The sequence below is a fragment of the Meriones unguiculatus genome, chromosome 7, assembly GCF_030254825.1.
Source record: "Meriones unguiculatus strain TT.TT164.6M chromosome 7, Bangor_MerUng_6.1, whole genome shotgun sequence".
NCBI lineage: Eukaryota > Metazoa > Chordata > Mammalia > Rodentia > Muridae > Meriones > Meriones unguiculatus.
This window is the reverse complement of record NC_083355.1, coordinates 60,762,959-60,788,948: the sequence shown is the minus strand read 5'-3', so window position 1 is coordinate 60,788,948 and position 25,990 is coordinate 60,762,959. Positions and strand designations below refer to the sequence as shown.

Here is a 25,990-nt window from a genome sequence, read left to right as displayed (position 1 = left end):
AAGGCTTGTACAAGATCAAGTCTGGGCCAAGCAGGCCAGATAGGAAGTGCTAGCAAAGTCCAGAGTGATATAGGGAGTATCTGAAATAGAATAGTGGCAGTTGCAAATGACTTAAGAGAACACATGCGTGTGATAGTTTCTTTGTTTGTAAAAGTCTTCGTACCTTGATGATTAATTGGCTGAGAGAGATGAGGAATGAGGAGCTGTCCTAAGTTGCCTTCTTTTACAAGTGTAATTGCCATTCTTGGAAGGATGGAAATAAAAGTGCAAATTTGTTGTTGATGACTAACATGGCTGGAGTAAGTAGAAATGGGGAGTTTGTGGATAAGAATCTTTATACTTGCAGGCCATTTGGGAAGACTTTAGAAGACATATTATCATAGAAATATAGAGCCCAAACGAAAGGCTTGGCACATGGGGTGTTGCATCAGCTCCACAGAGTGAGTTCCTGGTCCAGTTTCTAACTATGACAGTATTGGACAAAACTCCCTGTATGTTGTAGGTATAACTCTATGCAAGCTGTAAGAGCGCAGTTCTTTGGAAATATTGGTGACAAAGGGCTGGGAATGTTACTGTGGTAGAGTGCTTGCATAGCATATGGAAGGCCCTGAGTTAGAGTCCTAGTACCACTGAGGGGTAGGAGTTGGCATAGTGGCTTACACCTGTAATTCTAGCTCTTGGGAGACTGCAGCAGAAAAATTGTTGACAGTTCAAGGCCAGGCTGGGCTATAGAATGAGACCCTATCGGGGAGGGAAAGAGAAAAAGAGGAATGTTAATGAAGCAGCAGTAGCTGAAGGGATCAAGTATCCACGTAAGCACACATGGGTACAAGTGCCTGTACACACTTGTGCACACAGCCCACAGCACCACAAAGTAGGCTTTTGCCCGCGGGAACTTGTAGTCTGTAATATGTAATAGTGCTGAAGCCAGGCAGAAAGCTTCTGCAGTAATTGCTTGAACAGTGTTTTTTTGTTTTTGTTTATTGTTTTTAAAATTATAGTTATAAGAATGTTACTATTCTTAATCTTTTTTTTCTATTTAATGTAGAACAGAAGTAGTCTTTTACAAAGCTGTGAATAGTGTAATACAATTGTTGAATATTTGAGAGTATGCACAGAAAAATGACTCCATATCTGAATTGATTTTTAACTCCGGCTAGTCATTATCATAATTTTTTACTTTGTTTATCTTAGTAAGAATTTCTTATATATTACTTGTGTAATAAGTTAAAATATCTTTATCTTGATTTATTTTTTAAGATTTTTATTACTTTGAGTTATGTAGGTCTGTGTTTCTTCAGGTGAGTATGTGCGTGAGTGCAGGCAGCCTCAGAGTCATTAGACTCCAGTGGAGCCGGAGTTACAGACAGTTTTGAGCCGGTTGATGTTGGTGCTGAGCACTGAATTCAGGTCCTCTGGAAGAGCAGCAAGTGCTCTTAACCACTGAATCTTCTCTCCAGGCCCCTATAATAATCTCTTCTGAGGGAAAGAAACAGTTTAGTAGTGGACTCCAATAATTTCATACAATTTTATGTTTGCTGACTCATTGCAGCATTCTTATTGATGAAATATTAAAAATAAAATATTTTGCTTCAGGAAAATGGGACCAATATTTCTGAGCACGTTCGAAATTCTAGTTGGACAAAAAATGGTTCCTACCAAGATGCTTTTCATGTCTCTGAAGAAGCCACAGAACAAAATATTCAAGCTGGCACTCAGGCAGTTTTGCAGGTGGGTAACTTAATTGCTTGTGTGTGTGTTTATAGTTCCTGGGATTGAAACCTTGTGGCATGCTAGGCAAGTTCTCTACCAGTGTGCTACGTATTTAGCCCTTTAGCTTAAAAAACAAAAACAAAACACTCATCAAATATTTCAGATGCTCATAGATTGAACTTAGTTTATAGTTGAGAAAAGACGCTCAAATTCAAGACAGATAAAGCAAAAGTAAATTTAATTAGGAAAATATAACTGGTTTTGTTTTTACATTTAGTGTGGTGGGGGAGGTGGCTTTGTACTTGGCATGTGGAGGTCAGAAAACAACTTGATGGAGTGTATTCTCTCCTGCTCTGTGGTTCCAGAGATCAGGCTTGAGACATCAGGCTTGGCAGCAAGGGCCTTTGCCAGCTAAGCCAATGCACTAGTGTCACGATTTTTAAAAACAGAACATTTCACATCTTTTGTAGACAGTGAAGAAATACGATACTATAACTCATAGGTGGATATGCAGAAGTAGGAATTCACAAATATAAATGTTTGGGGCCAGTTGCAATTGGACTTTCTTTGAGTCCGCTAGCAGATGGACTAATGACATAGAGACTTTTTATTAGTTGTGTAAGCTTGGCCTTAGCTTTGGCTTGCTCCTCAACTAGGTCTTAAATTAACCCCTTTATAGTAAACTATATTCTGCCATGTGGCATGTTGCCTTTCCTCAGTCTCTCGGTGCTGCGTCGGGCTGGTGACTTTTTTCCGCACCCCCGATTTTTTCCTAGAGTCCGTCTCTGCTGGAAGTCCTGCCTTCCTCTCTTGTCTTTGCTATAGGCTGTTCAGCTCTTTTGAAATCATTCAGAAGGTGTTGGAGGGAGTGTTTACAAACTATGATTCAACCATAGGATAATAATATGTAGTTCAGCATGTACTCAGCTCCTGGCTGGCACAGAAATGAGTGTTTGAATAATACAGAGACAACCTTTAAACAGTGTACACAAAGATGGCCACAGTACTTCCCGAGTCTCCGTCTGCACATCTCATCTGAATTGCTGTCTCCTGTACCATGCCTTCCTACCACTGTATTAGTGTTTGTCCTTTGAAGGATCTGCCGGAACTCCTTTATAAGGAACTCCTTTCTTTTCTCCTTTTCCTTCCCTTTATTTTTCTGCTTTTCTGTTTATGTTTCTTCAGATAGAATCCGAGGCCCCAGGCATGCTGCTTAAGCATCCTGCCATTTCTTTTTTTTTCTTTTTCTCAAAGTTAATTTTAACATTGATCTTTTTAAATCAAAAATCAAGTTTTGCTTTGTTTTCCTTCCTTCCTTCCTTCCTCCCTCCCTCCCTCCCTCCCTCCCTTCTTTCCTCCCTCCTACCCTCCCTCCCTCTCTCCCTCTCTCTTCTAATTTTCCAGAGCATATTATTTCTTGTCTTGGCTCTGTCTTCAGAATGTATATAGACTCTTCTACTGCTTAACACTCACAGCCTTTACTAAACCTTCACACTGTGTGCATTACAGCAAACTCCTAGTCTGTTTTTTTCTCTCACTCCCTAACCTGTTCTCAGTGCTGGGCAGAGGAATTCTGTAAACATAAGTCAGATCATATATTTTTCACTGTTCGCTACCTTTCTGTGCTCCATTATCACTAAGCAGCAAATCAGGTCTTCATTACTGTCCACAAGGCTTTATTTACATCATTGCTGTCCAGAGTACGTCACACGCTGGTCCACAAAGTAATTGCAAATTGAGAATGTTAAAGGTAAACTATTTAATATCTCTTAATTATCTTAAGAAGTTTGAGTTTGTTTTATATATAAATATATTCTTATTCTCTCCTTTAAATTGTGCTTTATGCAATTGACCTGTAAAAGATAAAGGAGCACATCTTCTCCCTCTGTTGATAATGGGGAGAATTCTGTTCTTCATGCCTTGGCTGTCCCTTGACTCACTTCATTCTACAGTTACTACTCCTCCAACATGCAAGGCAAGCTCTCGCCTTATTACCTTTGAACTTGCTTTTACTTGTGTCTGGATGTTTTCTTTTTCAGACTGCTATATAACTGTTTTTTACTACCCTCCTTTTGTTGCTTACTGGACTCCTAGGATATTGAGGTGATCGAGAGCACTTTTGCTGTTTGAGATCATAATATAGCTACGTCAGTTCCCATTTCCATTTCCTTTCTACAAACCCTCTTCTATGCCCATCCTTGCAGAGTCATACTTCTTCTTTCGGGAAAGAGCACACCATTTACTCTTGTTTCTGTTGGTGCTTCTCACGTGTTGCTCTGTATATACACTTGGTAGACTTTTTGTAAATGCTTGTATGTAGATTATGGTCTTTTCTGCTTTTTCTTAGTTTAACTTTTTTAAAGTAATGAATTAATGCCAAATTCTTTTCCTGTATATATTGAAATGAGCATACTTTTATTTTCTATTTTATTTCATTGAGAGAGGGGGTAGCACTAGATTTTTCTACATTAAGACATCTTTACATTTCTGGAGTAAACTTCTTCATGATAAAATAATGTATTTTGTTCTGCTTGGATTATTACTATTTTAAGATTTTAATATTTATGTCCACAAGAGATATTAGACTATTTAGTTTTATTTAAATGCAGTTCTTACTAACAACATTCTATTTTTGTTTAGTAAATTGGGTGGATTTCTTTTTTTGCATCTGAACAGAGATATTGATCATCTCCCATGAAGGTGGAGCAAGACTGCTCAAGCTAGTTTTCTAGACCCGTTTGCTGTTGGGAGATGAATCAGGGAGGCCTAGAGTACCAGCTCAGTTTCTTTCATGTATTCATATATGCATCTTTTAAAATTTCTTAAGTCAATGTTTGCAACTTGTGTGTGTGTGTGTTTTTTTAAATAGTCTATGTCTATGTTAGTTAGGTTTGCTATTGCTGTGAAGAGTCACCCTGACCATGACAAATCTTATAAGGGAAAACATTTAATTGGGGCTGGCTTGCAGTTTCATAGGTTTACTCCATTATTGTAATGGCAGGAAGCATGGCAGTGTACAGGCAGGCATGGTGCTGGAGAAGTTGAGAGTTCTACATCTTGATCCACTGACAGTAGAAAATACACTTCCAACAATGCTAATGCATCCTCCAACAAGGCCACTAGTCCTAATTGTGACACTTCCTGTGGACCTAAAGGGGCCATTTTTATTCGGTCCACCAGATTTCACTCCCTGGTCCCCATAGGCTGTAGCCATATTGTAATGCAAAATGCATATAGTCTAACTTCAAAAGTCCCCATAGTCCATCATAGACTGTTTAAAAATCCAATGTTCAAAGTCTCTTAAGAGACTCATGCAGGGGCTGGAGAGATGGCTCAGAGGTTAAGAAACACTCGCTGTTCTTCCAAAGGTCCTGAGTTCATTTCCCAGAAACCACATGTTGGCCCATAAACATCTATAGTACGCTCTGGTGTGCAGGCAGAATATTGTGTAAATAATAAATTTTTTTAAAAGAGACTCATCAGTCTCCTAACTGCAATCCCCTATAAAAATCAAAATCAAAACGCAGGTTACATACTTCTCAGACACAATGCACAGATATATATATAACCATTCCAAAAGGTTGGAAAGGGAATATAGGGAGGAAGTACTGGACCAAAGCAAGACCAGAAACCAGCTGGGCTAACTCCAAGTTCTGCTTCTCCATGTCTGATGTCAAAACACTCTTCAGATCTCCAACTACTTTTAGCTTTGTTGACTACAACATACTTCTTTTTCTTGGGCTTGTTTCACTCCCTGTTAGTAGCTCTCCTTGGTCGGTATCCCATGATTCTGGAATCTCCAACATCTTGGAGTCTCCACGTCAATCCAGGCTCACCTTCAGAGCTTCACACAGTGGACTCTCTAGGCCTCCATGCAGAGACATCCCTAATACATACCTGACCTCAGCTGCTTTCCTTAGCTGTGGAGGGAGAATCGATAATCCCTTTCTTGTATCATTGACACTAAAGCCAGAACCACATGGCCAAAGCTGCCAGTTTCTGCTACTTGCTGGGTCGGTACATCGCCCCCTCATTCAGTTACTTCATCACCAGCTTTCCTTTTTTGATGGTTTCCCTCACTGCCTAAGCTTGGTTGTCCTGGAACTTGCTCTTAGACCAGGCTGGCTAAACATCTGGCTCTAGGCTTTTTCTTGCCTGATGTGTCTAAAACAAAAAGGGGGAACTGTAGAGAGCTGCGGAATGCTGTGCCTTAAAGATGGAGCTGGTTTCCGCCTTCCACCTTCCCGATGGTGAGTGCTCTCTGTCACGAACAATTCCACATTTGGCTAAGGCTGAGGATCTGGCTTGCTTCCGTGTATGTGGACCTATCTGCATTGCCCACGTGGCACGCTGGGGTTGGCTACCCAGAGGCTATTTAAGCTGTGGGCTGGCTTTCCCCAGGATCAGATGATTGTTCAAGGTTCCTGAATAAACTGCATTGAAAAAAAAATTTCTTTTCACAAGTTGGAAGTTTAGCTGGATGGGATCTTGCCCTGAGGTCACTTTGTTTCATTTAACATTATGCTTCTCATTAATCAGTTTATCTCCTTAAGTACAGGATTTAGCTCCATTCCATTTCCTAGTGCCCCCCCTTTTTGAACTGTATATTTTGTATTTTTCCTTGTTCAGCTTATTCCTTTTCATTATAGTTCTTCATAAGAATAAACACTAATAATCATATAACAGAGTCAATAGTAGGCTGTTTTGAAAGTTTTTTTTTTCCAACACAACTAATCCAGAACTCTTCTCAGCACCACTGTCTTCCATGCTCCTAATAGTATGACCCACTAAGCTGAGCTTAAATTAAAGCATTTAGCTGCTTTTCACAGCCAAAGTCCCAAAGTCTACATTCCTATGAACAAAGTCACGGTCAGGCCTATCACAGCAACATCCCAGTCCTGGTACCAACTTCTGTCTTAGTTAGGGGTTCTGTTGCTGTGAAGAGGCACCATGACCACTGCAACTCTTACAAAGGAAACATTTAATTGGGGCTGGCTTATAGTTTCAGAGATTTATTGCATTATCTTGGCAGGGAGCATGGCAGCCTGCAGGCAGACACGGTGCTGGAGGAGCTGCAAGTTTTACATCTCAGTCTGCTGGCAGCATGAAAAGAAAGTGACACACTCCAGCAGTGCCACGCCTTGTGGACCTTTGGGAGCTATTTTTATTCAAACAACCACAGTCCATTTTATTTGAATTTTACTGTCAGGCAGTTAATCACTGAATTACCCTTTAAAATCCTCTGTTGAACCTCATTTCATTTTCATTTTATTCCTAATGCTTACCTATTCATTTCTTACCTGTTCTTTCTGTTGGTTCATGTATGCTACTCTTTTCACTCTTAAAAGTGTGCTTAAAAGTGTGCTTAATACTTTTTTTTTCTTTCCAAATGACCGTACAATTGCATCTGGCAACAGAGTGCTTGTAGGAAAGAGGAGATATGATTAAAAAGATAAATGGTCAGAGTTTATAGGTGCAATATTCAAATCTTCCAATGTGTCTGAGACTAGCCGTGGGAACATGGCAAGCTTGAGGCCCGTCTTATTTACATAAGATCCTATCTAAAAAGTAAAGCAAGACACAACAAAAATGAAGCAGCATGAAGTGTGGAGAGCTTCAGAGCACAGCTGTTGCATTGTTTGTCTTTATAGCAGCATTCAGAAGGAAGTCACAGTTTACAATGAATGAGTGATAGTAAGCTTTCCTAATGGCATAATTAATGCATTCTCATACATTATATTTATAATATATAGTTTCTTAAATAATTTATTCATTTTACGTCCCAATTTTAGCCCCCTCCCTCATCCTCTTTTAGTCCCACCCATTCTTCTTTTTCCCATCCCTTTCCCTTAGTCCACTGAAAGGGGGAGTCCTCCTTTGCCATCTGACCCTAGCTTATCAAGTCTCATCAGGACTGCCTGGATCTTCTTCCTCTGTGGCCTGGAAAGGCCCCATTGCCAGGGGGAAGAGATCAAAGTGCAGGCAACTGAGTTTATGACAGAGGCAGCCAATATATAGCCTTTTATTTTATATAGGCTGTTCTTACAAGAACAGATGTACACAGATAAAAATAAAGAAGGAAGTGGTTTTGTTTATACAATTTAAAGAAAAACTTTTCTGGTGTAGTTATTATCTTTTACAGTAAGCTTTTTGTTCTTAACTATTGTCCATGGTTATGCTTATAAACTTCTCACTTTGCAAGCATATATGTGGATCCATTCTGTTTCTTTGGGAGTATTAACTAAACCATGGTAACTTAAAATTTCTCTCCCCCTCTCCTCCCCTCCTTCTGTGTGTGTGTAGTGTGGGAGCCACTATTGAGCCTGATGTGGTAGCTCATGCCTACAGTCACAGCACTTGAGAGGCAAGAGCAACGGGATTGTAACAGGTTTCAGCTTATCCTGGTCTTCATAGTGAGGTTCAGGCCACGGTTACAGACTGAGATCCTGTCTTAAAGAAAACACAAAAATGGGGAATCTACCATTGAAATTTCATTATGAATAATTATTGATTTCTCCTATTACAGGTGTTCATTATAAACTCATCAAACATATTTCTTCTTGAACCTGCAAATGAAATAAAAAATCTTTTGGATGAACACACAGATATGTGTAAACGTATTCTTAATATTTATCGATACATGGTTGTGCAAGTATCAATGGACAAAAAGACCTGGTAATAATTCTTTATAGCTATTATTCTCTGTGTAAGTACAGTTGGTTTTCAAGGAGTAGCGCCTGTGAATAGGGTGCACTACAAACTGAGGGGCTGCTGTTACTGAGTGAGGACAAACGTTTATATAGTGACTGTGTGACAGTAGACTGTCTTATTTTATTTTAGACACCCTTATTAACTTCCATAAAACCCCTTGGACGGCCTGGAGCAGGCAAAATTGTCACCTCTTTCTCCCAGGAATGAATGCACACATTTCTGCTTATACAGAGAAATTATGTTTTGCTTGTGTGACAGTTGAAGATGTTATTAGATGATTGAACTATTAAAACCTTTTTCGTTACTTTGGCCTTCATTGTCCCTGCTTTCAGGCCTCTTTGTGCTTTTCCCTATGCACTTTTGGCCTGTTAAGTGTAGCCTACATCTTGCTGCTTTCCAGCACTGTCAAATTGCCTTTTCCTTAGCATATCCTGAATTTTACTTTAGAATATCCACAGTCTTTTTCTGTGCTCACCAAAGCTATTTGGAGTCATCCTACTCTTTCTGTATTTCCTTTTTACTTATTTTTCCTTACTTTATCTTGTACCAGATAGGTATCTTTGTCTAGTTCTTTTCAAGATAATCTTGATTCTTAAATTATTTATTAGTGTTTGTTTACTCAACTGAATTGGAGCCACCACCAAGAATAATAAAAGTTGCCCTAATTTTGTATTGCTTACTTTATTTAATGTAATACATTATGTATTCTTAGTTCTTTAGATACTTGGTAAATAAAATGGAAAAGTAGAACTTTGAAGAATGAGAGTTCTGTAGCTTGTGTTAGAATAATAAATGGTTACAGCCAACTTAAAAATAAAAAAGAAAGTGTAATGTATAAATATAGACTATTCTCTTGTGGTGTTTCTCGTTTTGTAAACATTTGACTCATTAAATCACACAATTGCATAATTATATAGCATGTGAGGCACAATTTTATATTTTCAGTATTAGGTATTTGATTATAGCCTTGTACATGCTAAGAAGTTTTCTGCCACACAATTAACAGCTATATCTTTGGGTTCTTTTAGGTTTTAGTTTTTATTTACTTTGAGGTTGTTTGTTTGTTTGTTTGTTTTCTTTTTTTTTTTTGAGAGCCAGCTTTGCTATCTAACAGCCCAGGCTGGGCCTGGAACTCTTAACTCTCGTACCTTAGCCTCCTGAGCGCTAGGATTACAACTGTAAGCTACCACAAGTCACTGATTTTGAGACAGGGTCTCATTAATCTTGATCTTGCTCTGTAGTGCAGACAGGCCTTAAATTTAGTTTTCCTGCCTTCACTCCCATAGTAGTTGGGAATAGAAGCCTGTAACTAACCTAATCAACATCTATTAGTGAAGTTGGAAATAGAAGCCTGTAACTAACCTAGTGAACATGTAATTTTTATTTTGGGGTGAGGGGAGTAGAGGACAGTGAACATACTCATATGTATTCATTCTTTTTTCCTTAGAGTTATTTAAATAGGATTACAGGCAGGCAGTGGTACATACATACACACCTTTGATCCCATCACTTAGGAGATAGAGGCAAGTGGATTTCTCTGAGTTCAAAGCCAGCATGCTCTACAAAGGGGGTTCCAGGACAGCCAGGGCTACACAGAGAAACCCTGTCTCAAGAAAACAGACAAACAAAACGACAACAAAAGCGAGAACACTTGGTTGAAGGAAGTGCTTAATTTCTGTTTTGCTACTTTGGAGGAAATGGCTTTAAACATTTTTATGTGCATGGCATGAATGTTTTGCCTACATGCATGTAGCTGCACTGTATGCATGCCTGGTTTCTGTGGAGGCCAGAAGAGGGCCTCCCTCTCCAGATCCCCTGGACTCAGAATTACAGAGGATTATGAGCTGCCATGTGAGTGCTTAGAATTGAACCCATCTCCTTAGCAAGAGCAGTGAGTGTTCTTTACTGCCGGACTGTCTCCCAGCCCTTTGGCTTTATTTTAAAAACTTTTTTTTTTTTTTTTCACTAAAAGTATATGTAGAATTTCATGTAGACTATGTGTCTCCTTCAGTTAGTCATTAGGAGATTATGACTGGTCTTTGTTTATACAACCCATGGTGAATAATAAGCAGAGTTTAAATTACGGTCTTTCTCATTTCAAAAAAGTGGACACTAATAATCTAGTACTTGGGAGGCAGAGGCAGGAGGATTGCAAATTTGAGGCTCACTTGGACTACATACAGCTATACTTGCCCAGAAAACAAAAAACAGAAAACTATCCCAAACTGAAGCACTCTTTTTCTTCTTGTAAGTTCTGAATCAATGATGAGCCAAGAGTCTTGCCATGTGGAACACAATTTTAGAGTTTATTTTCTATTTTTAATTTAAAAAATTTAAATTTTATTTTTATGTATTTTAGTATTTTGCCTGCATGTGTGTCTGTATACTACATGCTTGCCTAGTGCTGGGAGAGGCAGAAGAAGATACTGGATCTCCTGCTGTGTGGGTGCTAGGAATCGAATCTGGGTCCTCTGGAAGAACAGTCCATGCTCTCAACTGCTGAGTCATTACTCCAGCACCATAATTCTTTTAAGTGTCTTTAAAGCTGAAGTCATACTACCCAAGGCAATTACCCACATTTTAATAGTGATTTTATGAGATTTCTTTCTTAAGTTATTCTTTTTGTATTATGAATTTTAAGAGTTGCCAAACACATGAGTAAGTTAAAGTTAGGCTGTAAATAAGATGAGGTTTATTTATAAACTGTGTCATATGTAGTTAGATTTTCATTTCATACAGTTATTGACACTTAAGATTTTTGTTCTCTGAATGATGTTTGGTTTTTTTTTTTTGTTTTTGTTTTTGTTTTTTTTTTTTTTTTGCTAATTTTTATCTTTTTTTAATGGTATGGGGAATTGCTTCACACACTAGGCAAATGCTCTGCTACTGAGCTATACCTCTAGCCCTAGGAGATTTTTTTAATGGTTTATTTATTTTATTATATGTGCATTGGTGGTATGCCTGCAATTATAACTGTATGAAGGTGTCAAATCTCCTAGAAGATGAGTTACAGGCAGTTGTGAGCTGCCATGTGGATGCTGGGAATTGAACCTGGATCCTCTGGAAGAACAGTTAATTCTCTTTAACTGTCTCTCCAGACCTCATGTATGTATGTACATATATATTTTTACTCTGCGTGATAATCTCTTCTTTGGTTCTGCGCTCACGTCATCTCCTCAAATGGCATCTAGATCTGGAACTTACTACTTTTTTATTCCCATTTTTTCCTATTTGTATCTATCTATCTATCTATTTATTTATATTAAAATTTATTCACTTTGTATCCTACCTGTAGCCCCCTCCTTCAGCCCCTCCCAATCCAGCCATCCCTCCCTCTTCTCTCCCCCTGCCCCTCCTCCCCCAGTCCACTGATTGGGGAGGTCCTCTTCCCCTTCCCTGGGACTCTAGTCTATCAGGTCTCATCAGGACTGGATGCACTGTCTTCCTCCATGGACTGGTAAGGCTGCTTCCCCCTCAGAGGGAGGTGATCAAAGAGCCTGAGTTCCTGTCAGAGACAGTCCCTGTTCCCCTTACTAGGGTACCCACTTGGACACTGAGCTGCCATGGGCTACATCTGTGCAGGGGTTCTAGGTTACCTCCATGAATGGTCCTTGGTTGGAGTATCAGTCTCAGAAAAGACCCCTGTGCCCAGATTTTTTGGTTCTGTTGCTCTCCTGGTAGAGACCTGCCCTATCCAGGTCTTTCTATCTCCCCCTTCTTTCAGAAGAGTCCCTGCACTCTGCCCAAAGGTTGGCTATGAGTCTCATCATCTGCTTTGATACCTCGATCAGTAGAGTCTTTTCAGAGGCCCTTTGTGGTAGGTTCCTGTCCTGGTCCCTGTTTTCTCCCTCTTCTGATATCTATCCTGTTTGTCTTTCTGAGTGAGGATTGATCATCTTACCCAGGGTACTCCTTCTTGCTTAGTTTCTTTAGGTGTACAGATTTTAGTATGTTTATCCTATATTATAGGTCTAACATCCACTTATTTAAGTGAGTATATACCATGTATGTCTTTCTGCTTCTGGGATACCTCACTCAGGATGACCTTTTCTAGTTTCCACCATTTGCCTGCAAATTTCATGATTTCCTTGTTTTTAATTGCTGAGTAATATTCCATTGTGTAAATGTGCCGCAATTTCTGTATCCATTCCTTCGTTGAGGGACATCTGGGTTGTTTCCAGATTCTGGCCGCTGCGAACATTCTTGAGCAAATGTCCTTGGTGTATACTTGAGAATATTCAAGATCCAGCTCTACCACTCCTAGGCATATATCCAAAATATGCTTTATTTACATTTCTTCCAGTGACCATCCTTAAAACTGTGCCTAGATAGAAACTGCAAAATGGCCTCTTAAGACATTGACTTGATAGGGACTTGGGCTCTAGCTTGGCTCCATACTCAAGTAAAATTCTCTTGTCAGTTTGCTTTTTCTTTTCTTTTCTTTTCTTTTCTTTTCTTTTCTTTTCTTTTCTTTTCTTTTCTTTTCTTTTCTTTTCTTTTCCTTTCCTTTCCTTTCCTTTCCTTTCCTTTCCTTTCCTTTCCTTTTTCTTTTCTTTTTTTTTTTGATACAAGATCTTATGTGTATTGCAGGCTGGTCCCAAGTGTTCCAACCTCCTGCCTCAGTCACCCAAGAATTGCAAATGCATTCCACTATGCCTTGCTGTTAGCCTCATTTATTGATATGTTGGCAAATTTGTTCCTAAAATATCAGGTATAGCTTTATGATATTAGTAGAAAGCATACAGGAGAAAGAGTTAATGTGAGGACAATGTTAAAATTGGTTCTGGTTTTAATACTCATATAGAACAAAAAATTAAAACATTGTTGAATGGGGCTAGAGAGATGGCTGAGCAGTTAAGGGCCGGTTATGCCTTTCCAGAGGACCTGACTTCAATTCCTAGCTCCCACATTGGGAGCCCACAACTGCTGGTAACTCCAGCTCCAGGAAATCTGAGGCCCTCTTCTAACTTCCTCAGGTGCCTGCACATATATGGCATACACACATAGATACACACACACACACACACACACAGATAAACACACATATATAAATAATTTTTTAGTTACTGAAACTAAAAGGGAGGAAAGGACATGGTGGCAAGCTTCTGTAAGCATTAAGAGATAGAATCTTGAATCAGGAGTTGAAGGTCATCCTTGACTACATTAGGAAGGTTGAGCCAGCCTAAGTTTCATGAGATCCTGTCTCAAGAAACAAATGAGTTGGGAGGAAGGGAAACAGTATCTTTATCTTTTTTCTTTTCTAAATGTTTTATTAAAACCATAAAACAGTTTGTGCCTGAAGGTATTATGTCCTAAAAGGATTTTATAATGTCTCATAAAGGCTTACAAACTTCAATTTTTTTTTCTAAGTAGTACAGGGCGAATCTTCTTCTATTGAGGCTGGCTAGACAAGGTGGGCTAGTTAGGGGAAAGACATCCACAGGGAGGCAACAGCATCAGAGCCAGCCCCTGCTCCTGCTGTTAGAGGTCCACGTGGGCACCAAGCTGTGCGTCTGGTACAATGTGTGGGGCAAACTTCAGTCCTTAATTTTAATATGTAAAGGGTTCTAGAAACTGGGTAGTCTTTCAAAGAATGAGCATTTGAGTTATTCCAAATGACAATGTTATTTACAACAGATTAATATGAAAATTGTTCAGTAACTCAAAGCAAGAAGGAAACATTAACGGATCTTCTTTTTTTTTTTTAAGGGAACAGATGCTGCTTGTGTTGCTCAGAGTCACAGAGTCGGTACTGAAGATGTCATCACAAGCTTTTCTGCAGTTCCAGGGGAAGAAAAACATGACTCTGGCAGGTCGACTTGCAGGACCACTTTTCCAGGCAATGAAAATACATACGTGGATAGATGTGTTTGTTTTTAAAGGATTCATTGAAGCTGAGCTTATTAGTAGGGAAAATGCTTTAAATCAGAAACCTGCTCATGTTAAAGGATGTTTTATAGAGCTAAACTAAAAGCTGCTTATATAATAGACATACATACAGATTCACAACCTACAGTAAGAAAAAACTGTGATGAGGAGTGATGGTGCTTTTACCTCTCATGTGGCATGCTGGTGCTTTCAGAAAGCCGTCAAAGGACTACAGGGACAGTGTCTGATTGTTGTAGAAGTTTCTGAATCCCAGGGATTATTAGGAAGGCCATTTTCAGTTCGTTCTGTAGTAATAAAACTGCAGTACATAACCAAGAGGCATTCTTGGGCTGCGCCATAGGTTCTCTTGTTCTCTTCTAGAATTGAAGTGCCAGTGGTGGCTTTAACATGAAGGTAATGTGCTTACTTTAAACGTACCATGAGCTCTCAAATAGAAAATATTTTTATGATGACATATTAAATAAAATTACATAGTTAGAATGAGTCTTATATCTGTGGTTGTGAGCCTAGCCTTTAACGGCTGAGCCATCTCTCCAGCCCTTTAGAATGATTCTTAATGTCAGAGATAAAGGCCATAAATATAAACATTTACATTGGCATTTTTTAGTTCTTAATTTCTGACATAAAAATTTCTGCTAATGATAAATTAGCTTTTAAAACAGAAACATGTATTATCTAAACTTTCAGAAATTTTTCAATTTTCTTAACTAATCCAGTGATGGGAGCTATAGAAAGATAAAATTTAGCATGTTGTATAAAATAACTTTTTGGTAGTTTAAACATTTAGAGGATAAAAGGTCATTAGGCCCTTCTGTTTTATCTTTACATTTCATGTGTGAATTTATAATAATTCCTTAGCAAAATGCATGAAATAAAGTTTTGAGAACTTTATTTTGTGACTTATATCTTCAATAATAGGGTACATTTTTAGTATCAGTTACAAAACCTCAGAGGGTACTGGATAATCAGTATTTTCTGCCTTCTTAAAAGTAAGCTTTTGATACTGTAATTGGATTTATTACAAAATACTCTTAATTGCTGTTGTGTCTTTAAAATGAAATTTAGTTGTAACCTTTACTTTACGTATAGCTTTCCAAGGTTGTTTCATTAGGCACATCTCTAGGACCCTTCCCGCCCTTTATAGTAGTAAAGCAAAGTTCCAAATTCCATAGTCATTTCCATCTTTAATCTGGGATTAAATCAGTAGTTTGAAGTTTTTCATTTAAAAACTCAGTGTCAACACTAAATAATATGGAAGCATCTTTTTACATAGCTTTTACTTAGTGATACAATGCAGTATGGAAGTTATGCATTAAAGTCTTGTATTCCTTGAGTACTGGGACTCAGCAGTCACTTAGCTGAAATTCTTATCAGGTAGCAATAATTGCATGAGTTATTTGTGCAGCGTGTAGTAATGGATATTACATGATTTAATTTTTTTTTCTGCTTTTAGATAAAAAGAATTGAATAGGTTTTTTTGAAGTCACACACCAAATAGATCTCATTGTTACTTCTAAATATTTGTCTTTGTAGACTCTCATTGTTGCCTGGATCAAAGCAAATCTAAATGTGTACATCTCTCGAGAACTCTGGGATGACTTACTTTCTGTGTTATCATCATTGACCTATTGGGAAGAACTAGCCACTGAGTGGTCACTGACCATGGAGACACTTACTAAAGTGTTAGCTAGGAATTTGTATAGTTTGGATCTCAGTGATTTGCCGTTGGATAAGCTCAGTGAACAGAAACAAAAAAAGCACAAAGGGAAAGGTAAGAGTTGTTCAAAGATTCTCCATAGGAATTTGTTTAAATAATTTAGTAGGGGAAAACGAAGCCAGAAGGAGTGCTGAGGGCAGGTCATCTTCTCGACTCTCTTTTCATTTATTCTGGAGGCGTCACATTTCCAACTGGGAAGTACAGAAATAAAGTGCTATCTTTTTAACCTTAAAACTAACAATAATAAGATAAAGACTGTTCTACATATAGGTTATGGTCAATCTTATATTTAACTGAAGTTAAATAATATACAATCTTAACTTTCATTTTAAATGATTAACCCAAATCAGGATTTATAATATGTATTACTTTTTAGTATAAGTAATTTTTAAGTAGACCTGAAAGGATGACTTCATTTTATTTTTAAAGGATATAATAAAGCATTACTTAGAAAATTCTCTTGAATGCATTTTATTAAACAACAAGTAAACATTCTTTAGTTGTGAAATAATATTTGTGTAATAGTAAAATGAGATGAGGGCCATAGCACAATTATTTTATCTCTGTCATGTTCTTTGTGTAGTATTTTACATTTTTTTAAGAATGAGTTGCTAGTTAGGAATTATATTTAAGTCATATTTCATATTTACTTGTTTGTCCGTGATAGTTAAGTATATGCCTGTACAACTTTTTCTGCACTATTTCTCAAGTGGCTATTATTGGTACTTAGAAGTTAAAAACTGTCACCACAAGATGACTTTCCTTCAGCTCATTTCTTATCCTAAGTTTTGAATATAATTTTTACATATAATGAAGCTCAAAAATCTTTATAGTTATGTTATTTATTATCATTATTATTGTTGTTATTATTATTTATTTTTCTTTTTGGTTTTTTGAGACAGGGTTTTTCTGTGTAACAGTTCTGGCTGTCCTGGACTCTCTTTGTAGACCAGGCTGGCCTTGAACTCACAGTCTGCCTGCCCCTGGCTCCCGAGTGTGGGATTAAAGGTGTGCACCACCACACCTGGCTATAGTTACTTTACAGCGTATTGTGAGGAAGCCTTAGAATCTGCAACAGCATATCTGTGATAACTGAAAGATAACCATCAGGCAATCAATATTCTACATGCTGATATTGCATTTCTAGGAGTTGGACATGAATTTCAGAAAGTCTCAGTTGACAAGTCATTTTCTAGAGGATGGAGTCGTGATCAGCCTGGCCAGGCACCCATGAGACAAAGAAGTGCAACGACCACGGGCTCCCCAGGAACTGAAAAGGCAAGGAGTATAGTACGGCAGAAAACTGTTGGTATGTACTCTACACCATGGGAAACAGACAGAGCCATTTTGCTCTCTTTTGGGAAATTAGGAATTTCTATAGCAAACAAACTTCCTCCCAGCAATTCTTATAGCTCAACAGCATGTTCATTAGCCTCTATGCTTTTAATATATGCAGTCTTGCATTTATGTAGTTTACTTTATTACAGGTTTCTTTGTTTGCAAATTGTCATTTTATAGAATTCAAAAAGTAGAACTTGGATTCAAAATGTACAACTCAAGCGTGAGCTAGTATACTTTTTATTAAGTAAATATACCCATAAACATGGAGATAGTAGCAAACTTTGAGTAATACAATTACATAGTTTTACTGGCTTTACAAACTTCCAACAGGGCAACAAGGAATTCATTCATGCCCTTTGGCAGGCAACTGAGATGGAGAAGAAATCTATATTGTTTTTTCTTTTTTAAATAAAGTAACTTCTATCATATAAAAAAGGATTGTAGGAACACTGTGAGAAGCAACTGTAGGCTTAAGGCAACACAACAGACACTAGAACCAACAACTGTTCTTTTTTCTCTCAGAGCCATATGACGTGGTTGACTTATCGTAGAGAGAATACTCCTGGAAGGTAGCATAAGGAGGACATATGTCCTAAGCTCTTTCCTACTCTTTTTCTTACTGAATGTCTAGGTAACATTGGACAATTTACCAAAGCTTTCTAGGCATTATATTAAAGATTATGTGTGTGTGTGTGTGTGTGTGTTTACCACCTTGTGTAGAGGTCACAGGACTACTTGAGATGGTTCTGTTTCCACCAGGTAGGTCCAGGATTGAATGTCTGTTGTCAGGATTGGCCTTTACGCACTGGGCATCTCACTGGCTCCCCTTTCTAGGTTTTATGTGCTTCATTTGTTAATATTCTACCTGAAACAGAATTGCTTGATATCGTTTCAGGTTTCACAGCTACCAAACACAGCTTTACCAAAGTAAAGCATTAAAAGTTTTGCTAAGAAAGATACATGTATAAAGTTGGAAAGTTCTTTGAAAATTCAAGTTAAAATATTGCTAGAGCTTGCTGACTTGCTTGTGTCTTGTTCTCTGAGACAGGGTCTCACAGTGTATCCTGGGCTGGCCTGAAACTCACTGACCTCAAATTTGAAATAATCTGTCATAGCTTCTTAAGTACTGGGATAACAGATATGAACATATGAACCACCATATCCTTAATTTCTTTTTCTCTTTATTTTTATTTTTATTATTTTTTTCAAGACGGGGTTTCTTTGTGTGGTCTTGACTGTCCTAGACTCAATTTGTACACCAGGCTGGACCTCGAACTCACAGGGATCAGCCTGCCCTGCCTTCCTGACTGCTAGGATTTAATTTCTTAGTTTTTAAAAATAACTTTTTTATAACCAAGGTGAATGAACAAGAGTAAAGTTTCAGTCTGAAAAAGAACATATGTTCCATTAAACCTTCCTAGCATCCTCCTTCCTGTTTGCCCAGTTGATGTCTCTAGAGGCAGACCCTCTTAGCAGTTTCTTGTACATTCTTCTGAAGACCCTTTATGCGCATAGAGGCCTAAAGCATATTGCCTATGCATTGTGGTTTACTGAATGTGGATTAGCCACAGTGGATTTTACACTCTTGAATGAAAAAGGCTAAATAATTCACTAATAAAGCATTGTTTTAAACATTAAGGATATAGTTATGAACAAATACTTGATCTTGGTTAAAAGACTGGGAAGTGATAATGCAAATCATATTTTAAAAACAGTCACTGGCACTTATCGTTTTAATGTTGAGCATACAGATTCAGTAAACATAACAGGTAGTAGTCAATTACAAAGAAGAGTAAGGCAAGATAAATGGTTAGAGAATACCAGGGGTGGAGAATAAGACTTTTAGATCAAGACAGGCTTCTTTGTCATACAATTTAAAAACACAGATTTGAGTGAGAGAACATAGCAAGGATCTATACGAAATACATTCTGGGCTCAGGAAAGCGTAAAAGCCCTGAAGCCAAGAGGTTTTGGTTTTTGCCTCTGTCATGTCCATAGAATACTATGCAATATAGTTTAAGCATTGTGTCCTTACATAGCAGGATCTATAAATTCAGGTAACCAGTAGTCCCCAAACTGAAGCTAAAATTATTAGGAAGTCTAAGTTACTAGTTATTGCTACATAAAATAAAAATTTTTATCTTTGTGATCTAGTGACTCTTTTATGAAATTGTCAAATACATCCAAAAATACTAGTTTTAGAAAGTTACCTATGGTTTTTATATTTAAAAAGATACTTTGAAGTTTTTTGCTTATGATTTGAATGAACATAAATTTTATATTTTAATTAATTTCCTAATTATGTGCTGTTGTTAGTGCTGTATTTAGTTTGTTTTTTGAAGACAGGGTGTCATGTAGAACAGGCTAGCCCAGAACTCACTGTGTAGTTGAAAATGACCTTGAACTTCCGACCCTCCTGAGTACCCATACCTGACTCAGGAACATGATTTTGCTTTTGGTTTTTCAAGACAGGGTTTCTCTGTGTAGCCTTGGCTGTCCTGGACTCACTTTGTAGACCAGGCTGGCATTGAACTCACTGTAATCCACCTTCCTCTGCCTCTCTGTGTGCTCGGATTAAGGAACATGATTTTTAATGATTTATTGGTAGAACTCAGCTTCCTTAAGAGTTTCTCAGAGAAAACCAAATACAGTACCAGAATTGCTTTAGACTAATGGTATTGAGTATTTTTTAAGGTTCTGTTCAATAAATTTCTCATTTCTTGTTTTTTTAATGTGCTAAAGTGTCTGCTCTTTCTTTTTAATACTGTTTCATTGTAATCGCTAATAATAGGCATTTTCCTGCTTTACACCAAAAGAATTACATTTAAAATGTGTGTTGTGGTTTCTTTTCTTACAGCTTGCCCAGTATTTGCTGTGCTGAAATGTTTTGATTTAAAGTTTCCTTCCTTTGAATCCTTAGTTTTCTCTGTTGCTGCTTTTTCTGTGACACAGCCTTTCATTATAGTCACTCTTCTTTTTTCCTCCCCACTTCTTTCTTTTCCTTTTTAAAGCCATGAGAAGCCGATCCATTGGTGAATGTGCTCTGCCATCGGCCTATATTCGCAGCGCTAAAAGTGCTCCTGTTCTGATCCATACTTCCAAACCCTTCTTGCCTGATATTGTTCTCACTCCCCTTTCTGATGAGCTTTCAGGTAGTGCCACCTCTGCTAATTTCTGCACCACCCTTTCACTTTTAATCCTCCGCTTTCAAATTTGCTTAATCAAATAAACTCTTCAAAGTTAATTTCTTTTGGGGGGAGGTGTGGGAAATTGGAAAATAATTGAGAAATCAACATTTTGAGTTATTTGAACATTAATGCTATTCTTGCAGTTCATTCTGGAAGTGCTAAGTTTAGTGCTGTGCCAATGTCTTTTTTTTTTTATTGTAAATGGCCAATTTGTTATATTTGATTTTTTTTTCTTTCAGGTAATTAAAAGAAATACTAGTGAATATGTGATTCATAAATGTCTCGCAAGAGATAACTTTGATTTTGCTTTATTGTTTTGATTAACAATATAGTAAATCTGAAATATTTTCTTCCCATCTTTTATATTTATGGAACTAAGTAAGAATATATAATCATTAGAGAAAACATACAATTGAATAGTTACTTTGTGATTTGTAAAACACTATGTAGAATTCAAAGGATGAACTACTTTTTAAACATTCCATGTAGCCCCAATTCCCAAGGAACCTAAAAACCTGCTCAGCTTTCCCATTGAATTAGATCCAATCCCAGTATGACTCACATGGATTGATTTCAATGAGTTTTAAGAACTGTACATACCCCTATCACACAAATAAAATATGGAACTTTCCGCTGCCCTAAAATATCCGTAGTTACTCTATGCTGCATATAATTATTGTGCAAAATGTGATTTCAGTTTACCTGGGCATTATTAGGCGTCTTCCTAGCTCTTTGCTTAGGTGTTTCTTGACGTTGTTTCTGAAGATTACTGGTGTTTTTTGTTTTACACTTTTTTAAAGCCTAGCTTTAGTTTTCAGCAGACTGAAAGATCTGTGAAGGAAGGTGCATTTGTGTTAATGTTATTTTCGGTGAATTTCCCAATGTCAATCCCATTAAGATAAAATTTTCTTCTAAATTATCAGGGTTACAGTAATTAAGAATTACTTATATATTGGTTCTGAATATATCTAAATATGCGTTATGCTTGATGGCTTTTAAATAATTAGGAATGAGAACATTTGTGTTTCTCAAAAGGGAACAGCTAAGCATTCAGTTATTGGATATATGCATTTTCTAGGTGAAATGAGTACTTCTAGATAGTAGTCTGATACTCTTGGTCTTGCTTTGAGTCATGGTCTCACTTTGTAGCTTAAACTAATCTAAAACTGCATAGTTTAGGCTGGCCTGAAATTCACAGTGGTCCTCTCCCCCAGTCTCCAGAGTGCCAGGACAACAGGTACAAGCCAACATGCCCATGCTCATGATATATTTGGGAGATGAATATTATTTTGAAACCAAAATATAATAAATTAGAGATAATTAAATTAGTGATAAATTAAATTAGTGTTTGATTTTGCAGTTAAGTGACAAAAAAATAAAACAAAACAAAAAACAGTTGGCTATTTGGCCTTAATCTAAACCTTGAATGACCCGTAAGATTTTTTGTTTGTTTTTAACAGACAGGGTTATTCTTTGTAGCTCTGGTTGACCTAAAATTCAGAGATCACCTGTTTCTGCCCTTAGGTAGTTTTGGTATTAAAGATATGTGCCACCACGCCAATCAGATCCATAAGTATTTGATAATAAATCAGTAAAATTTAAGACTGCCAGTGCAAAACTGTAGGACAATTAGATGGTCTATAGGTAGAATTATATACACTTCAATCGATGAGAAAAATGGTATACATTTCTCTTAAATATGGCCCTTAGTTCTAAATAAGTGAATGAATAAACTTTTGCCCTCAACTATAAATAAATATTTTGTATTTTCATTACTCCATTCAAACACTGTGCCTTCCTATGCAAATAGCACAGATTTTTATCTGCATATATCTAACTGTAATTTATTTACGTAAATTGGCAAACAAAGCAAAGTTTCTATTTGACAACTGAATTAGATACAATTAAGAAAAACTAGTTTATCGTAAACAGATAAATTATTTTGCTTAGTCTCTATACTTGCAGACAGGAGTCTAGCAAAACTCTTCTCAGAGAGGCTTCATTCAGCAATAATGGACACTGATGCAGACACACACAGCTAAACATTAAGTAGAGGTTGGGGAATCCTGTGTAAGATGGGGGAAAAGGTTGGAAGGAGCCAGAGGGGTCAAGAACACAACAAGAAAACCCACAGAATCAACTCACCAGACCTAATAGGGGCTCACAAAGACCGCACTGCCAGCTAGAGAGCATGCTTGGGATGGACCTACGCCCTCTGCACTTATGTAACAGTTGTGCAGCTGGGTCTTCATGTGGGACTCCTAAAGCGGGAGCAGGGCTGTCTGACTAGATTGCCTGCCTTTGGATCCCTTCCCCTAGCGAGGCTGCCTTGTCTAGCCTCAGTAGAAGATGCATGTAGTCTTCTGCAACTTGATATGCCAAGGCTGGTTGATACCCATGGAAGACCTTCACTTTTCTGACCAGAAGGGGAGGAGGGTGGCTGGAGAGGAGGGAGGGGAAGCTGTGATCAGGATGTAAAGTAAAAAAAATAAATAAATAATGAAAGAAAACATATATTTTTACTTATTTAGAAAAATTAAAAGGAATTTTGGTCACTAATTCTTAAATTTTGGGTTGGATCAGATATGTCTCCTATTTTAAACACTGCTAAGTTATTTTTGTTTTTAGAACCTTTGGGACTTGTAAATTTTCTTGTCTGAGACTTTAATATTTTGACAAATTATTATCTTAGGTGCTAATTTTTAACAAAAACAAGGTTTTATTTAAATAAGAAGATGCTTGACTTGAAAACTATCTAGGATTCATACCAGTTATTTATGTACAATAAAGAAATGAGGATAGGGAAATGACAGAATAAATAAACCTATATTGTAGTATCCAGGATCTTTTGGAACCAAATCCCTGCTTTCCTTCAGTTTTTGGTTTTTTGTTTGTTTGTTTGTTTTGTTTGTTTTTATTTATTTTATTTTATTTGTTTTGTAACAGGGGTTTTCTGTGTAGCCCTGGCTCTCCTGGAACTCTCTCTGTAGACCAGACTGGCCTATAACTGACAGAGATCCACCTGTTTCTGCCTCCCAAGTGCTGGGATTAAAGGAATGCGTCACCACTGCCTGGCAAATTTCTGCTTTCTTTCAAATTTCTGTTGAGAATGTATTCCTGGTGTGTAACAAACTGATTGAGCAAAGTAGCAGGCTCCCTGTTTAGTAGACACCGCCTGTCTACTGCTAGAACACACCCATTATCTCTTCTTCCCCATGTCTACCGGTACAGGTGTGTCCATTTATTTCACGGATTGGTTTCCCGTCAAACCAGAAGCTGCTCTGCCTCAGTGATAAACCCTTGCCATTCCTAATAGGCTGTTGATTCATTGAGAACTGTTTGCTTCTTAACCTGCAGAACCATCTGCCTGCCACTTTTCAATTAATATGACCATTGTTCTCAGTCTTGACTGCTTCATTGGGTTTCTTGTTGGCCCTAGTGAGTGCTGTCATCTCCTCAGTTCCACAAAAGAGGCATCAGCTCCACACTGAAGGAGGAAACAGCAGCAAAAGCATCAGTAAAATATGTTTAAAAGCAGAGGGAGGGAAGAAGTGAGGGAGGGGAAAGAGAAAGAAAGGGACAGAGAGAGAAAGAGAGTGAGTTTCTCTTACCTTCTATCCCCACCATGTTGTTTGAGACAGTCTCATGTGGCCCAGGCTGGACTTGACTCAGTATGCAGGCAAAGATGACCTTAATCCTCCTGCTTCTGCCTGCCAAGTACTTGGCCCAGACTAGGTTAGGTTTTTGCTGCTTTGTTTGTTTTGTTTTGTTTTTGTTTTCAAACTATTCCGAGTATTGCCGTAAGTAGCATGAGATATTTCTATTTCTTGCTTTGTTATAAATAAGTCATAAGGATTACCTTTTAAAAAGACCTTTAACTATTCATAGATAATATTTAAAGTATTTCCCAAATGATATGGATTTTGTCTTCAATTGAGATATTATGCCTTCTGTGACAAATTCAAATATTTAGATAATATTGGCATACTAGTCATTAGAACAAATATTTTATATCTCACTGTCAAAATAATGTTTATATGTATAGTTTTTGGACATGTCTTACTCTGTAGCTTAGGTTGGTCACAGACTCATAGCAATCTTCCTGCTTTATCAGGATTATAGGCATGTGCTACCTGTGCCCGATGTCATTTTAGACAGTGTGGATTATCTCAGAATATGCACTTAGAAAAACACATAATTCTCCAAAACCAATTTGTTTATAAGTTAAGATACTTTTACCACCACTGTTTTATACAAAAACAAAATTAGCATAATTAAAGTTTCTTTCAATTAGAAATCATTTTTCTCTTAGGACTCACAAGCAGCAAGGAGCACAGCTTTTTTTAATTAAATTTTTATTTTTTTAATATTAGTTACAATTTATTAATTTTGTATCCCAGCTGTATCCTGCTCCTTCATTCCCTACCAAGCCCACCCTCCTTCATCTTCTCCCTGCCCCTTTGCAAGTCCACTGATAAGGGAGGTCCTCCTCCCCTTCCAGCTGACCCTAGCATATGAGGTTTCTTCAGGACTGGCTGCAGTGTCCTCCTCTGTGGCCTAGCAAGGCTGCTCCTCCCTCAGGGGGAGGGGGAGGTCAAATAACAACCCCTTGAGTTCATGTCAGAAATAGTCCCTGTTCCCCTTACTGGGGAACCCACTTGCATACTGAGCTACCATGGGCTACATCCAAGCAGGAGTTCTAGGTTATATCCATACATGATCCTTGGTTGGAGATACAGTCTTGTAAAAGACCCCTGTGCCCTGATATATTTGGTCCTTGTAGAGCTCCTGTCCTCTCCAGGTCATACTAACTCCCCCTTCTTTCATATGATTCCTTGCACTCTGCCAAAGATTTGGTTATGAGTCTCAGTATCTGTTTTGATACATTGCTAGGTAGAGTCTTTTAGAGGCCCTCTGCGGTAGGCTCCTGTCCTGTTTCTTGTTTTCTCCTTCCAATGTCCATCCCATTTGTCTTTCTAAGTGAGGATTGAACATCTTACCCTGGGTCCTCTTTCTTGTTCAGCTTCTTTAGGTGTACAGATTTTAGTATGTTTATCCTATCTTATAAGTCTAGTACCTATAAGTACCGTGTGTGTCTTTCTGCTCCTGGGATACCTCACTCAGGATGATCTTTTCTAGATCCCACCATTTGCCTGAAAATTTCATGATTTCCTTGTTCTTAATTGCTGAGTAGTATTCTATTTTGTGTATGTACCACGATTTCTGTATCCATTCCTCCGTTGAGGGATATCTGGGTTGTTTCCAGGTTCTGGCTATTACGAATAAAGCTGCTACGGACATGGTTGAGCAAATGTCCTTGTTGTGTACTTGAGCATCTTTTGGATATATGCCTAGGAGTGGTATAGCTGGATCTTGAGGAAACACTATTCCTAGTTGTCTGAGAAAGCACCAGATTGATTTCCAAAGTCGT

The 25,990-nt window shown here is 37.8% G+C and overlaps 1 protein-coding gene across 8 annotated transcripts in view; it reads left to right on the top strand.

The window, feature by feature from the left end:
- Positions 1 to 25,990, top strand: part of Ralgapa1 (Ral GTPase activating protein catalytic subunit alpha 1) — a 245,380-nt gene that overhangs the window by 67,189 nt on the left and 152,201 nt on the right. For 5 of the 8 annotated variants that reach the window (XM_060387514.1, XM_060387512.1, XM_060387509.1 and 2 more), the window contains exons 12-17: positions 1,597 to 1,731; positions 8,240 to 8,388; positions 14,134 to 14,263; positions 15,847 to 16,084; positions 17,178 to 17,339; positions 20,383 to 20,523. In XM_060387514.1, coding sequence (XP_060243497.1) covers positions 1,597 to 1,731; positions 8,240 to 8,388; positions 14,134 to 14,263; positions 15,847 to 16,084; positions 17,178 to 17,339; positions 20,383 to 20,523 — 955 coding nt within the window. The remainder of the gene's footprint in view (positions 1 to 1,596; positions 1,732 to 8,239; positions 8,389 to 14,133; positions 14,264 to 15,846; positions 16,085 to 17,177; positions 17,340 to 20,382; positions 20,524 to 25,990) is intronic. The other 3 variants (XM_060387516.1, XM_060387510.1, XM_060387517.1) reach the window with 1 other exon arrangement.